General features: G+C 35.3%; 1 protein-coding gene across 1 annotated transcript in view; it reads right to left on the bottom strand.

Moving 5' to 3' along the window:
- Nucleotides 1–359: 359 nt before the first annotated feature.
- The window catches only part of SERPINI2 (serpin peptidase inhibitor, clade I (pancpin), member 2), a 37,618-nt gene continuing 21,146 nt past the window's right edge, over nt 360–16,831 (bottom strand). Inside the window, exons 8-11 of the mRNA XM_011944624.1 lie at nt 11,500–11,597; nt 7,904–7,990; nt 4,971–5,060; nt 360–604 (exon numbers count right to left, since the gene is read on the bottom strand). Coding sequence (XP_011800014.1) covers nt 528–604; nt 4,971–5,060; nt 7,904–7,990; nt 11,500–11,597 — 352 coding nt within the window. The 3' untranslated portion in view covers nt 360–527. The remainder of the gene's footprint in view (nt 605–4,970; nt 5,061–7,903; nt 7,991–11,499; nt 11,598–16,831) is intronic.

Raw genomic sequence — 16,831 nt, 5'->3', positions numbered from 1 at the left:
GGTATGTTTCAAAATTATTAAATGTAACATGTCAAACAACAAGTTAAGATTAGTGAAATGCCCAAAGCTCCTCTACTGCAAGGAATATTGGTTCTCTGTGTCTTAAGTGACACCCCAGTGAGACATGTACCATGGCCACGGTCTCTTGACCTTACCTCCCCATAGCTAGATAATGGTGCTATGCGTGAGTTTAATAGTCCAGTATTTTAGGATATAATAAATTTGATATATAAGACAAGAATTTGATAATTAAGATATTATAGACAGGATTATTCTAACATGTGAATGGTAATATTTTATGTATGCTCAAGGTTTTAGATGCACATAGATTTTCTAAAACATGCAAAAAGAACAGAAATAAATGTATACCTAACTTTACTTATTCATCAAGACAGATATCTATTAACACAGGCACAGTTTAAAATAGAAAAGATATAAGATATAGAGCAAATATTGTCAAGATGATGATATTTAGCCAATCAACTATTTTCGAGAAATCATCTTTTATTCTGAGGCTGTATTTTCATTCACAGTGAATCTAAATCTCTTCCTTTTATCTCTTGGGTGTCAGGATTTGTCACTCTTCCCATAAACAAAATTGATTCTAGGGAAACAAACAAACAAACATATTTTAGGAATTTCTGGAGAAAACAACTGACAATAATTAGTTTTTCCTAATATTTAACATATTATTTGGTCTTTTTTCTCTGTAAGATAAATAGGTGGTGTCTAATAGCAAAGCCTCCTTTGTCTCAAATTCATAATTATATCATTATTAATCATTTTCTGGTAATTTATGAAGTAAATTAATATCCACTGCAGCCTGTCATGGAAAAAGCATTAATCCTGTTTTTCATAGAGGGAAGCAAAAATAAAAATAAAATGACAGAGAGGTGTTCTTCTAAATATAGAAACCCAGTCTGGAGAACATAGCATAATAAAATGGTGATGAGCATGGTAGAGTTTTAAATTTAAGGCATTAGCAGTCATCATTTTATGCATGTAATGTAAGCCTTCAGGGTTAAAAGTGCAACTTCTCAGTTCTCCTTTTTCAGCACTGAATCAAAGCCTACTTTACTGCCAAAGACAATATTTTTATATCTCTAGTGTTTTCAAATCCTCACCAAAGTGATATAGTATACAGCATAAATGCAAATACCTGTTTTCAACCATTCTGTGTTTGCAAGTGAAAAGGAACTAAGAACTGAAGGACAAAACAGAAAGAATGATGTACCAAAATTTATTCACCGTTCTTTTCAACTGGGTTAAGAGAAGTGACCTAAATCAATCAATGTCAAATGTTTCCTTAAGTCCCTTACGCTCAGATGTAATAAAGGTTAATTTCCAAGGCGATCAATTTTGCATAATTTTAAAGCTAATGAAAATGATATTTAAATGTATTTGAAATAATAGTAGCATGGCCCTTTTTTTTTTATTAACTCTACTATTCAGTTCAAAGACACACTCTTTGAAGAACCAATAACATGAAAATAGATATAAACTCTAGCAGATTTTATATATTTTGTTCGTTTGTTTTGTTTTTGCTGTTGTTGTTGTTTTTGCTTTTGAGACAGAGTCTCGCTCTGTCACCCAGGCTGGAGTGCAATGGCGCGATCTTGGCTCACTGCAAGCTCCGCCTCCCGGGTTCACACCATTCTCCTGCCTCAGCCTCCCAAGTAGCTGGGACTACAGGCGCCCGCCACTACGTCTGGCTAATTTGTTGTATTTTTAGTAGAGACAGGGTTTCACCATGTTAGCCAGGATGGTCTGGATTTCCTGACCTCATGATCCGCCCTCCTCAGCCTCCCAAAGTGCTGGGATTACAGGCGTGAGCCACCGCGCCCAACCCAGATTTTACTTTTTATTATGAATAATTATAGTCAACAATGTTTTGTTTCAAAATATTAAAATAAATATGGGAAAAAGAAAACAAATACTCCAATATTTCAGATAGATAAAGATACATAAATACATTTCCCAGAATAGATATTACATTTAGTCACAATAGGAATAAGCAGTGACTCTTTTATCTTCATAATACTAATGCCATAATGCTATGGCATTAAAATGCTCATCAGAATAGTTTGCCTGGAAACATTTTAAAGTAAATTCTATAAACACTAACTTATAATTGAACACAATATCTTAAAATTTTAAATACCTAGAAGTGTAGAATGTTACATAAAAGCCATTAGTACCAGCCTTTTCAATCTGTTTCTTCAGGAAGAATCACATTTTGAATTGAGTCTTCATGTCATCATCAGTCTACTCACTACTAAATTGGGCAGATTAACGAAATCTCCCTTGACATAATAGCGAAGAATTTAGAGGCAGACTGAAGCAAAAGTGATTATTATTTTTTATCTTCATGCTTCCTTTCTAAATAGGTATCCCCATATTTAATCAACATATTTATACAATATCTTCATCAGATGGAACCAACTTTTATCTCCTAATATTACAATACAATAGCATTACCAAGCTAATGGCTAGAAAAAAAATTCTTAATGGATATTCTGCAATCTGCTTCTCCCCTCAACACATGACCCAAAAGAGTTCTAAACGCAATAACTTTCATTATGTCTGGAGTCCTGTCAATTTCAAAATCATAATTGACTATTTTTTCAGGAATGGTACCTTTCATGAGTATCTTTCACAATTTTCTTCTCAAAGCCTATAAAGTGGGCCTATATCTTCAACCTTAAAAAAGTGCTTTATTGTTCTAGATGTTTAGCTTAGTAAGGGCTTTAGATGAATATACTGCAGTATAAAACTCATCTGATAGGAAAATCCAAATAATGTATAGATTTTACACAAAAGGACTGTTTGGATAAAAGAAAATTTCCAGGCTACATAAAAATTGGTTGTACTAAACCTAAAATCATTCATCCTCATACTTCAGAAATCATCAACAGAATACATTTTATGTATACCATGAAGCCATTTAATAGTTCACTATGGTGATGCTAAATCACTATCTTCATTAATCTCAATGATTTCTTGAGTTCATTTGCAAGAGAAAAATTGATAAATCACTAAATATGTATTATCTTAAGATAACAGCCCTTTCTACATTTTATTAGGCAACAATGAACAGTCCATGATAAATGAGTGTCCATTTATTTTAAACAATACTTTAAAGGAGCAACCCTAGTTTAGAAAGTCTCATTACAATAAAGAACATAAAACAGTTCAAACTGTCATTAAGATCTGCTAGTTAAGCATTATCACAAATAAACAGATAAGTGGGTTTTGAATTTTTGCTGTAAAACAGATAGCTGTTACTTGGCCTTGGCATATAACAAGTCATCAACTTGGAAAATAGAGTAAAACATAATTATTCTAAATGCCATTATTTACTTGTGTGTTGATGCCCAATGAAGCTCCATACTACATAATTATATATTAATTCTAAAAAATTAGAATTATCTAAAGGTTAGACATAGAGATCAAATGACATACTTAGAATACATTTGAACACTGACATATCCATTACTAGAATTGAAGTTGTGTTAATGCAGTCTCATCAATTCTAAAACTTTCATTGTTTTTAAAATATGACTTTGAGAAGGGTTACTCAGCATGAGTTTCATTGAGCCAAAAAAAGAGTGATGTATCCCTTACTGGGCCAAAAATATCAGTATCCCTAGTTAATCTAACAGATTCAGATTCTGCACTTAACTATGTCTCTTCTCCCTGTAAATGACTTTATACTTTTTCACTCGCGTTTCTTCTTTTATTCACTCACTCATTCATATTAATTTATTCACAATGAACACTTAGTATGTGCCAGGCACAGTGTTACAGGCTTCAAAAATTCTTTTATGTAACTCTGTGAGATGAGTACAATTATTATGTTCAAATAAAATACAGGAGAAATGTGGCTTAGAAAGGACAAGCAACTTGTTTCACAACTCTTAGTGAATTCAGCTGGAACTTGAGCCCTACCCAATTTCACACCCTGTGTCTATAGAGAAACTGATATTATGTGCAAGTCGTTTTGCCAAATATTGGCCTGAATACAGAGATGAGTAAAATGCAATTTCTACTATCCTGTGGCTTATAACTCTCACATGAGCATTATGACTGCTGAAGGATCCTAAACATAAACTTGACAGTTTTCCCACTGTATTCACATTTCTGGCTTCTCTTATTCCCAGGAGAAAGTGCTGAAGCATCCATCCAGACAATCTGCATCTCCCTGTGTTGGCATTGTGCCCAGTGCCAATCCAATCCACTACTTCCACACTCCCTTTTTTACCTAACTGCATCATCTTTCACCAGTTGACCAAGTTGGAGATTTGACTCCTTCCTTCCCCTCAGAACCTACACTAGTCACTGACTGTTCTGGCATCCACATCTGAGTTCTTTCACAACTCCACACCTCTCAATTTCCATCCCCAATGTGGCATCATACACAGACAGTTGACCGGCATTCCCACTCTGACACTTTCTAGTTATGTAACCTGAGACAAACTATACAATCTTTCTCTGAGTTTTTGTGTCTTTACTAGTCAAATATCTAATCTTTTGGAGTGGTTTCAGCTTTAGTGATCGTTATATGAAATGGCTACCACATATAGTAGCCATGATGGCAGTTATTATTACCACTGCCCTATTTTAGGCCTCTGTCTTCTCTTAAAATACAATACCTGGTATATAAAATGCACTTAACAAATATCCATTGAAAGAACAAATGACTTGTGCATTGATGCCCAATGAAGCTCCATACTACATAATTATATATTAATTCTAAAAAATTAGAATTATCTAAAGGTTAGACATAGAGATCAAATGACATACTTAGAATACATTTGAACACTGACATATCCATTACTAGAATTGAAGTTGTGTTAATGCAGTCTCATCAATTCTAAAACTTTCATTGTTTTTAAAACAATGCAATTAGAAACTGGAACTAGTTCTGCCTAACATAATCAGTTCCCCCAAAGAATTCTCAAAAAAGGTACCTGTTGGGTTATGCTTCATAATAAACAGAAATGGATGATTTGCTACAAATTGGTTTTGAGCCAGACTCATGATCACAGGGATGTGTACGCCTATAAAATAGAGATAACAGTTATTTAGATACTTGCATTAAAAGATCAGTAAAGAAAGTATATTCATAATACATTTTATAGATAGGAAAACTAATTTTGTGTAAGGAGTTAACATGTGGAAAAATAACTATTTTCTATATACAGAGGAATTTGCAATAAATTTAAAAACCAAAGTACTGAAGAATAAATATTAGGTCACTCACAGAATAATTCTAACTTCATATTTATGCTCAGTGAAGAAGAAAGCCAGATACCAGATTCAATTTAGTGAAAGCAGTTGAAAAAATTTATCTTTTAAACAGTAATTTTCTGTTCACTTTTTATTTGCATTATATGATTTATTTCTACAATGTTTGTAATTCCTAATTCCTATTTAGGTATGTTTGCACTTTGTTTTTATACTTCGGGTTTGTGGTAATCACATCTGAGCTCAAATTAATTTTTTTTTTACTTACTCTTTCAAAATTATTCTGTGAGCTCAGAGTTTTTAGGATTTGGCAGTGAATGTGTGTGAGATTTTTATTATGAGATTTGAAGCAGAAATTTGCTGTCTTAAAAATTACTTTCTGTGATAATTGATATTATTCTGCTCCATTATATCATTTGTCAATATTTAGAATGGGAAAATATAAAAAGTTACATATTTTTCCTATCTAGATTAAATGTTTTATGCTTAATTCAGATACTGTCTTTACCAATAATATAATTATTTTGTACTGTTATTTTCAGACCCCAGGAAAAATAAAATCACTACATATCATTAGGATTGTAAAACAGTCAAATATAATCTTAGTATGATAACATGACTGGCATTCTCCTATCCAGAATATCAAGGGTATGCTACCCAAATAACCAGTGAATATAGGCTCATGTATGAATTATTAGGATGCAGCTGGAAACCATCATTCTCAGCAAACTATGGCAAGAACAGAAAACCAAACACCGTATGTTCTCACTCATAGGTGGGAACTGAACAATGAGATCACTTGGACTCGGGAAGGGGAACATCACACACCGGGGCCTATCGTGGGGAGGGAGGAGGGAGGAGGGATTGCATTAGGAGTTATACCTGATGTAAATGACGAGTTGATGGGTGCTGACAAGTTGATGGGTGCAGCACACCAACATGGCACAAGTATACATATGTAACATACCTGCACGTTATGCACATGTACCCTAGAACTTAAAGTATAATAATAATAATAATAATAATAATAAAGATAAATCCAAAAGCAAGGTCAGTTTTACTCCCATTCCCATTCACAGTGAATACTTGGACTTTTTCTGCTTTTGAGCAGTCCCTGAGTGGATTTCTGAAAGTCAAAATATCCAGGCTGACAATTCTGAGTTTTACTATTGATTCATCTGTTTTCTCTTAGTGATTGTTACAGAATCCTAGAAAAGTTTAGACTTAAAATGAGGGACAGTGGGCAATAACATAAAGAGCTCTGAACTTAAAGTCAGGGAACATGAGTTGTGTTCAAATGCTGCTGTCAATCAATAGTAGGACCTCAGGTAAGCCACTTTACATTGCTGGGACTGTTTCCTCACCAATATAATGAGATCAAACAAAAATCTATGAGGACTTTCTCAGTACTGTTTGAAAGCAGCTGGAAAATTTGTCTACATGATCCAGCAATTTCATCCAAATAGAACCTTTTGACTTCTCCAAAGATTAATATAGCTCATCCCCTACAATTCAAGTTCCTTGAGCACAGCAATGCAAAATCTTTCAGATGACAAAATCATAATGGAGTCCAGTGTGTTTCATCCAGATGTCAAAATCCATTGGCCCAATGCAGCATTGCAAATTAATCAAGAAATTAATAAATGAATATCAATTTTTATATATTTATCAGTTAGACATTTTAAATGATAAATAGCTTTTAAATATTGATTAAAATCCAAATAGTAAAAGGAATTAAAATAGACTTATGAGGAATTTATTAAAGTTGCTTGTCCATTTCTAATTGATTTTAGGGCTTTTTTCTAATTATTTTTCAAGCATTATTTACATGCAGCACAGATGTTATTTAAAATGTCATTTGTTCAAGGAAATATGGCCTAGAAGAGTGGTTCTCAAACTAGAATGTACATGCAAATTTCCTAGTGATCTTGCAAAATGCAGATTCTGATTCAGTCGGTCTAGGTTTTGGACCTGAGATGTTACATTTCTAACAAGGTCCCAAGTGGTGCTGTTGTTGGTCTATGCACCACATTTGTAATAAAAAGGGCAAGCTGCAAACCACTATGGAGCACTGGTTCTTCGATGCACATTGGTATCGCTTAAGAAAACCTAAGAAAATATTGGAGTCTGGATTTTACTTCCAGAAATACCGATTTAATTATTTTGGGGTGTAGACTGGGCATAGGAGTTTTTAAAGCTTCCCAGGTGATTTTTATGTGCAGGTTAAGTTTGAGAGCCACTGCCACAGAAATAATAACAAGAATCAAATTAGCAAAGTGGAGACTAACTTGGTGTAGTGAAAGAATGAAATAAAATACAATTATGTAAGGGTGAGCATTCCTAAAAAATAAAGATTTTATATTTGAACCCCAAAATTTTCTCCACAGGTCCTATCTGCTAATTTTCAGGTAATCCAATTCACAAGTGAGCAAATATCAGTAGACAGGCCTCAACTCCTACCCCTTCCCTTCCTTTTTGTATCATGCTGTGACTGAAGAGAAATATGAACAGTGTATACAACCATTTCCTTTTTTTCCTCCTGCAGTGTATTAGATAGCAGAAGAAAAAGATTACAATACTTCAAAAGGGTCAGCACAGTAATGTTCATCCTCTCCCCATCTTTCCTTCTAGCTTGGCCAGAAATCATTGACCCTACCAGTTGATGTTGCAGCTTCACTGCCATCTTCATTTATCTCAAAGAAAACTTTCTGCATGACTTGGGAAACATACACTTCAGATGAATCTGGTTAAAAAAAAATACACAAAAGTGTATTTAAGAGTTAAAATCAAAAGCCATTACCTATTAGGTCCCAGATTAATTACTTTTTTTGGAGATGGAGTCTTGCTCTGTCACCCAGGTTGAAGTGCAATGGCACGATCTCAGCTCACTGCAACCTCTGCCTCCCAGATTCAAACCATTCTACCATCTCAGCCTCCCAAGCAGCTGGGATTATAGGCGCCTGCCACCACACCCACACTCGGTTAATTTTTGTATTTTTAGTAGAGATGGGGTTTTGGCATGTTGGCCAGGTCTCGAACTCCTGACCTCAGGTGATCTGTCCGCCTTGGCCTCCCAAATTTCTGGGATTACAGGCATGAGCCACCACGCCCAGCATCATTACATTTTCAAATGATCAAAGGCAAGGAAACAAATAAATGAACTTTTTCCTATTTAGTCAATTTGCTACAGATAAAGGTGATTTAGACTTAGCTCTTCCAGACATGACATATATACAGAGAGAGAGAGAGAGAGAGAGATCAAGTTTTTCTGTGATATAAAAGGTAAATGATGTAAGCCTCAAATCATGTATCCAACTAAGTGAAATATTTGAAGGGACAGAGAGCTTTTCTTCCCTTAGCCATTGTCTATAGACAGAATGAAAGAGGCTTTCCAGATTTGAATTAATCTCACCCTATATATTTAACCTCAAAGCCAAAGTGCCTTTTATATTCTGTATTTAGTTTTGATCTTAGTTTAAAATAAAATGTACTTGCCTTCAAATCTGGGGAAGCTATGAAATTCTAAGGAACTTCTGTGTCACCTGTTACAAAATCACTTCAGAGATACACTTTAAAACCTGTTAAAATTTTCAGCATAAGATCGTGTCTTATAACGTTTTGTTCTGGTGTGGATACAAGCTGAGAATGAATGCTCCTTTTTATCCCCTTGGTGGAACCGATGTGTAGGTGAAGCGTTTCTGGTAGAGTGACTTGCAAGTATAATCTCCTCAAGAAGGAAGAAGTGAAACTGGGAGCCCAGAAGGCATGTCAAGCTTGCCTTGCAAGACAAGATAGATCTGACAATGTTCCTCAGAGGACAAAGGAAGCATGCTCTAGAAAACTGCCTGGCTCATAATTGGCTTGCTATAAATATTTGTCATATATAAGCCAATAATAAATAAGTCAATGCATCTGAGTATGTCTAGTGATGGAAACCTGCAAAGTGGAGAGAGATGGACATCTACTCTATTAGTGTGAATTAACTGAAATGCAAGAGAATGTTCTCTCAAGGTCCGGCAAATAAGCACCTTCTTCTCCCAGGATTGCCTGGAATAAGACAAACAAACACAGAGGGAATGACCTAGTGGCCCACACCAAGAATAAAGACCACAAAGCAGGTTAGGAAGGAGTAAAGAATTTCACCCAGTTTAGCAATGGCACGAGCCCAAATGACTCCCTGGTTATTAGACTAAATCATTTAGTCTCCTTTGTTCCATCTCACTGCAGACAAAACCCAGTCTTAGGAAAAGAACAGGCCCTGAAATATGATAGGTTAGAAGAATGTGAACGCTATAAACTCATTCATTGTACCTTCATAATAATTATTTCTTTTAATTTTTACATGAAAATTCTAAGTACATTGTTATTAAATTAAGAGAACCAGAAACCAATATATTTGCTAGATGTGCAAGTAATATTAATGTGATACTTTTCCCACTTGCTGTTTCATATTTAACTATGTGCCAAATGTTAAAGTAGATGATTTACATACATTCTTTTATTTTTTTCCCCAGTCACTATATTGTCTCACTTAACAGATTAGAATGCTTACACTCAGAAAGGTTAAATATTTTACTACAGGTTACACAAGGAGTAGTAACTGAGTGAGAAATCAAATATTTTTCTCAAAGTTTTCAAAGTAACTCTATACAATTATTTCATTCAAAACTTGTGAACTATATAAATATAAGGTAGTATCCCTTTCACACAGATGGCCCATAAGACTAGTGTTGGGCTGTTTCATAGTAACCTTTAGTGAATGTTTATTGTACAAATGATAAGTAGAGATAGCAGAGAATTTACTGTGCTCCTACCTACCAGTAGAGGTATCAGCATTGGCTATGACTATTCTATTCTAGGCAATAAGACAGAACCAAAATGGTTAAAACAGCTCAAATAAGTAACTCAAGAGGGAAAGAACAGAAAATGCTGGACATTTATTCTTTTCTGCTCTGGGTTATTTTCTTGAATAAAGTCTTTTATGAAACATTTTGGAAGTATTTTCTTTAAAAATCTGCCTGTAACAGGAGAATTTGCAGAACAAGTGTCTGGGAATTTGCAGAACAAGTGGCTATTTGAAGTGTCTGAGGCAAATTGAGTGATCTCTCTATGGCTGGAAAGAAGTTTAAGAAAAGGAAGTGTATGAAAAATAGTTTGGATTATTGAAGGTTGAAGAGGTGGTTGTGTCTCAGGGCACACAGAGCATCCTGTTGCAGTATTTAATGTTGACCATCTCATACCTAGTGCTGATAAAATTGTCAGAGAAGTCAGATCTATCTGTCAGTGTGAGAATGAGTAGCCACATCATGTGTGAAGGTGATAATGAACATTTTGATATTTGTGACCTCATTCACCTCCTCCATCAGGAAAGTTTTTCATTCTACTCATTTGCCCACACAACTGATGAATGATGACTAAATTAACAACATGTTTCCAAAGCCCAGAGAGCTATATAGAAATAAATACATAAAACATTTCTGCAGTATTTCACGTTATGGTTTACAACCTCATCAGACAAGCTTAGGCCCTTTTTATAGAACAGAAGACTGAATTTAAAAGAGGGTAAGTAACTTGGGACAAATTGGCTCTCTTCATCCATTTTTTTTTAGCTAGTTATTTTTGAACTACTGAGTACCACTGAAACTCGAAGAGTTCATAGACTGTGTTGGCTTTGTTGTGCAAGTGAACGTGTTAACCATGCAGGATTCCCCCAGTGCAAGTGAGCATAAAAGCTCCATCTTCTCAGATTTGTTGTCAGCCCAAAAGACACCGTTGCTAAATCTGCAAACTGTAGCGTTACAATTTCTTGATTGCGCTCATCATTCAGCAGCTTATGGATGACTATTGCATGTGTTCTTATATTAGTGAATTAACATTTGCAAATTGGTTTCTAAGAGTTGTATTAGCTCTACTTAGATGAGAGACTCAAAGTTGTAATTCCCATTATTCAGATGAGGAAATCCAAACAGGGCAGAAATAAAAACCCATATAATACTTTTATGTAGTTTTATTAGAAGTATAGCCAGAGTGCTTATCTAACATTCCAAAATGCTTTTTGACTTTCATTAAGAAAAGCTACTTAAACATAAAATAAAATACTTGTTTACAGATAGCTCAACATGACTATGACATTTATTCACTGTGCGTATATTTATCAGAGCTGAATGCTCTTTTGGTTTTAAGCTCAGTTAGTTAATGTAGTCCTAACAAAACAAATTAACATGATAATATAAGAATTATTTATCATACTACCTGTTATTCCAGAAAGGTCGCAGCCAGCACTAAACATCTCGGTTATGTTCAAAGAATATAAAACATCTTTGAAGTCTACTTTTTGTTCTACTTTAAATCTGTTATTTAAAAGAAAAAGAAAAAGAAAAGTCTTGAAACACTGCACATTTTTGCTATCAATTTTTTTAATAGATGTCTTGGAGGATAATATATTGTAAAATCTTTTGTTTGTATTATCTCAGTTACATTTTCTTACATCTCACACCATTTTCCCCAGCTCCAACAATCAGTTCTGGGTTGTCAATAACTTGCTTCCCAGATAAATGGTTGGAGGAAAGAGAGAACAGAAATTGCATTTTTTTGAAGTAACAATTACCCAACAAACCTAGGTGAGAATTCTAAGTTCTATCTAAGGTCTCAATTGCTTGGTTCCTTTCTAACAAGTCTAAAATTTCCCTCTTAGGTATTCAAGATTTTCACACCATCAAAGATGGTTCCTGGCAGATGTCCATGACATGATGAGCAGGGAACAGGAATCCACAGTCCTTGGAGAAGATTGTTAGCTATTAAGCAACAGAGAAATATTTATAACCTATCATTCATCTCGCCCATTGTCACAGTCAATGAGATGTTCTTCAGTTTATGGACAGGCATAATATCTTCAGAATAGGTCCTGTAAAAGGATAAAGGAAGGGGAACCAGATTTCTGTCAAAGGAAATAAAAGACAAAAATTACAGGAGAGGAAAAAAAAAAAAGCAGCTAGCCAGTGCTTCCAATGCCGAACCATAAGTTAGGAGGCTAGTGTCTGGCTCACCTGTCTGTGCCTTAATTTGCCTCACCTGTGAAAAGGGAACTTAACCAGATAATCCCAAAAGATTTTCTCAGCCACTGATCTTCTACGATTCCAAATCAAAAGCAATCACTGAAACTCACTTTCCCATTTAAATAAAAGTGGGTGGGGGGCAGGGGGAAGCTAGTACTTATTGACTTCATAGTTACTTAAAGCATTAATTTGCATTTTAAATACAGATTGGAAACTTGGTTTATGAAAGAAAAGACGTGTAATAATCTTAAACAGGGAGCTATATATATTTCCGACATCAGCAAAATTCCAGGCAATTTCTACTGAGAAGCTTTGTCTATGCCCTCTGGGCATTGGCCCCTGTGCTCCTGTTAGAATGCATACACTAGTACTCAAGGATATGTGTTCATTCAGTAGGAGGCCCATATCTGGAGCTAGAAATTAGGTGGGGCGATCAGTCTAACTAGATCATTGTTTTAACTGGCAAATACTGAATGAGCTTCTTAATTATAATTTTCCAAAGCAATGAACATGGTGTGGCAGAACTCTACTGGAACTAAATTATTTCTTGGCAAAACAATATGTTTTTTTGGAAGATGGTAACTCATTCAGAACCCTATCTACCTGGGAATGGACACAACACGCACATTAAAATCAGCTGATAATGAAAATAGCTCATTCTACGCCCACTGCTTTCAACTTCTTCCTTGTAACTTCCTACTAAGAAAGATAATATGCAGCATGATGGTTTGGGAGATTTGCTTTTTTCCTGTTTTTATTACCACAGTCTTTAAACTGAATGGAGTATGGGCTTTTAAAGGGTGGAGAATATATGTTCTAATCTACCTATAAATGGGCTATAATAGTCCAATAATTTTAGGATAATGACAAGAATACCACAAGACTTATTACAACTTCTAATAATGCCTAATTACCACTGGAGAGTCATTTAAGTAACAGTCCTGCTCATAATATAGTCCGATGAAACCTACAGCAACAGAAACACATTCAGCCATCTAATGAAAGTATAATCTACAGCCAATACCTAACTATCCTTAATTATTGGAGCCATGAATAGTCAGGTGTGAAGAAGCACTGCCATGTGTTAGGTACTTAATATAAATTACAGTTTTTAATCTTTACAAAAATCTAAGGAAGTCGGCATTATTATTTCCATTAATGTATAAGAAAATAGAAGCCTGAGGAGGTTAATTTCCAGGCTGAAGGTTAAGGTAGGTTCCAGAGGTATGATTTAAACTCAGGTCTGTTTGAAGTCAAAGCTAATGTGCTAACTGCCACTACCTTATAATCAAAATATAATTCAACACCATCATATTGGTCAATATATATAATGTCCCTCTTCCAAAGTTTATGAGTCTTCATATTTCTCCCAGTTGTGGTTCATTTTCCCTTTTCCTTAATCCTCCTCTAAAATTGTCAAAAGAACAGCAGGCAAAGGTAAAAGAATGAGCAGCAAAATGCTAGATAAACAATTAGCAACTAAATCATGAATGGAATTTTTAGCAAATACAAATAATATCTATTTGTTTAAAAGACTGTAATTCACTCCCAAATGTAACCATTGTGCTGAAACAGATCTCACATAGAAAAAAGCTGCAGAAAAATGAAAACATCCCAATTTTTGTTTTAAGAATGACCTACTTATGGCCTCCACATCCTGCTGGGGAATGGTATTGGCCCTTACTTTCCCCTTATCCCCAGAGTTCTTGTTTAATGAAAAAAAGCCTTGGATCCATTTCCCTCTGGGTTTGTGTCCTTATTATCTGAAATCCCAGCTTTGGTACAGTGGGCTTGAATCATTCTTGGTCTATTAGACTATTCTCATACTGCTATAAAGAAATACCTGAGTCTCAAAAAAAAAAGAAAAAAAAAAGAGAGAGAGAGAAAGAAATACCTGAGACTGAGTAATTTATAAAGAAAAGAGGTTTAATTGGGTCACAGTTCCAAAGGCTGTACAGGGAGCATGATGCTGGCATTTGTTGGTTACCGGGGAGGTATCAGGAAACTTACAATCATGGCTGAAGGCAAAAAGGAACAGGCATGTCTTACACGACTGGAATAGGAGGAAGAGAAACAGGGGTGCAGGGACTATATGCTTTTAAACAACCAGATCTCGTGAGAACTCTACTAGCATGAGCACAGCACCAAAGGGAGAAATTTGTCCCCAAGATCCCATCACCTTCCACCAGGCCCCATCTTCAACACTGGGGGTTGCAATTTGACATGAGATTTGGCAGGAACATAAATCCAAACCATATCACTTGTACTGTTCAGAGCTGAAATCAACCAAACCAAATCTTAGAGTTGCTCATGAGGAGAAAAATACAACACAATCTTTGACAATGATGGCCCTAGATGGTTATGTGAGTACACAGTAAATTCCGGTCACTTTCCGTGTGTGTAAAATAATTAAAATAATCTATTAACCTCACAGACTGAATTTAAAATACTTTCTGTCACATATGAAACATCTGGATGCATAATGTATGCCTAGTATTCCCATTTTTATCCATGTCCAATAGGTCAAAGTAAACGAACATTTTGTAATCACTACTGCAGCTGGTCACAACGTATCTATTCTCATATCCAGTCTCATTTTCCTTGCCTTCCTCCCACCCACACACAATTTACATTCACTCACTTATAGATCCACCGCTGGTCAAGCCTAGAATTAATTTCTAACCAGCAAAAAGATGACCCTTTATGTCCTGTGGTAAGTGTTACATGTTTTGAAAAGTCTCCTTGGTACGGCTACTCCAGATCTCTCATCCTACTGCTCACTCTATCACTGACTGCTTGTTCTGTTCTGTGCTCCCTCTCATGCTTGCCCTATAGTCACCTGTTTTCAGATGCCTGGCTGACCTCTTCTAGTATTGGCTCAGCCATTAATTAGCTGTGTGACCACAGGCACGGTATTTGCCTGTCTCCATCTTGTCTGTAACCTGAACATAAAACTAGATCTTCATCAAATTGATTGAGGAATTAAATGAGATATGATAGGGGGTCACCTATTACAATGTTGGCATTATAATATACGGCCACTGTTAGAATTAAATAAGTAATCATACAAATCATATTTAGCTAATATTGAGTACTAAAAATTGTATACACATTATCTCATGGAGTCCTCACAACAGTAAGAGGCATGTATTATCATTACTGCATTTAATAGAATAGAAAAATCTTAGAGAAAAGTAATTTGCTTAAAGTTATATAGAAGAAAGCAGCAGGGCTCTGGGTTTTCAATATTATTTTCAGTAATCTGATTTCAACAATTGACAAAAGATACTGTGAGGTGCCACATCAGTCAATATTTTTAAAGAATGATACGTCTCAGAAAGACTACGGCTATTATTAAGATAATACTATACTTTCGAATAGAACTGTAGTGCTTAACAAGTTTAAAGGTCTAGACTTCCAAAAATCTAGTGAGAACTATAAAGCCTCTCCCAAGGAAAATACATACCTAACCTTACATGCATAAACTTGCAAATAATTTCAGGGTTTCAAGGACCCTTGGAAGTATATCCTAGACCTCTCTAGAAGTCCATGGTGCCCAGATAAGGACTACTACAAAAAAGCAAGAATTCACAGCTCTCTTGTTTTCTAGTAAGTTGAGCCTGAAACCCCAAAACAACCTATTTCTTCTTAACCCATTACTAGTTAGTCACACATTCCAATAACTTCACCAGTTCCTTACTATTCCCAGTGAAGCTGCTCCCTTTAAACACTCTTTACTTAATGTCTGAATTGTTGCAGTGGTTTTTAAACTGATCTTTTAGGCTTTAGTCTTTCCCTCTTTATCAAATCTGGGATATTACCACTAGATCAGTTTAAAGCAACAAATGTTCATTGAATAGCTACTATTTTTTATATACATGCTTTTTGCTGCAGTCACAGAGAGAAAACATGCACAGCTCTTCACCTCAAGTAGCTTATGGGTCAGAGGGGAAGACAAACAATTCATTTTAATGCAATTGCTATGCAGAAATAAACACAAGGTACTAGGAGAACTTTTCCCAGGGGGAGAAGCGAAGATGCTTGTATGATATTGCATGGAGAGATCAGAAAGCCTTTCTAAAACTCATACTTAATTTTAAGGACAAACAAAAGTTATATAGAAAAATAGGGACCGTAGGCAGGGGTGGGGGGCAAATGAGGAGCAGGGAAATTTTTCAGACAAGTTATCCAGGGTGAACAATTCTGACTACTACATATACCTTTTTAAAAAACTGACTTAATCATTTCATTGCCTTACTTGGACATAGTCAATAATTCTTCATTGCATATAGGATTTATTCCTCAACTCTTTTAAAACCCAACTCAAGTCCTTCTTTCACGAAGCCTTTGTTTACAATTCCAGTTTCCTGTGCACTCTCCCTTTTTGTGAACCTTCTAATGCTTACTGATTATACCATTCTTTTAGTACTTACTGTACATTGCCATGTAGTGTATTTTTTTTTTTTTTTTAAAGAATCTTGCTCGGTCGTCCTGGCTGGAGTGCAGTGGCATGACCTCGGCTCAGTGCA

This window comes from Colobus angolensis, unplaced genomic scaffold, assembly GCF_000951035.1.
Source record: "Colobus angolensis palliatus isolate OR3802 unplaced genomic scaffold, Cang.pa_1.0 Scaffold234, whole genome shotgun sequence".
Taxonomy (NCBI): domain Eukaryota; kingdom Metazoa; phylum Chordata; class Mammalia; order Primates; family Cercopithecidae; genus Colobus; species Colobus angolensis.
The sequence above is the reverse complement of the archived record's forward strand: the minus strand, read 5'-3'. Positions and strand labels throughout refer to the sequence as shown.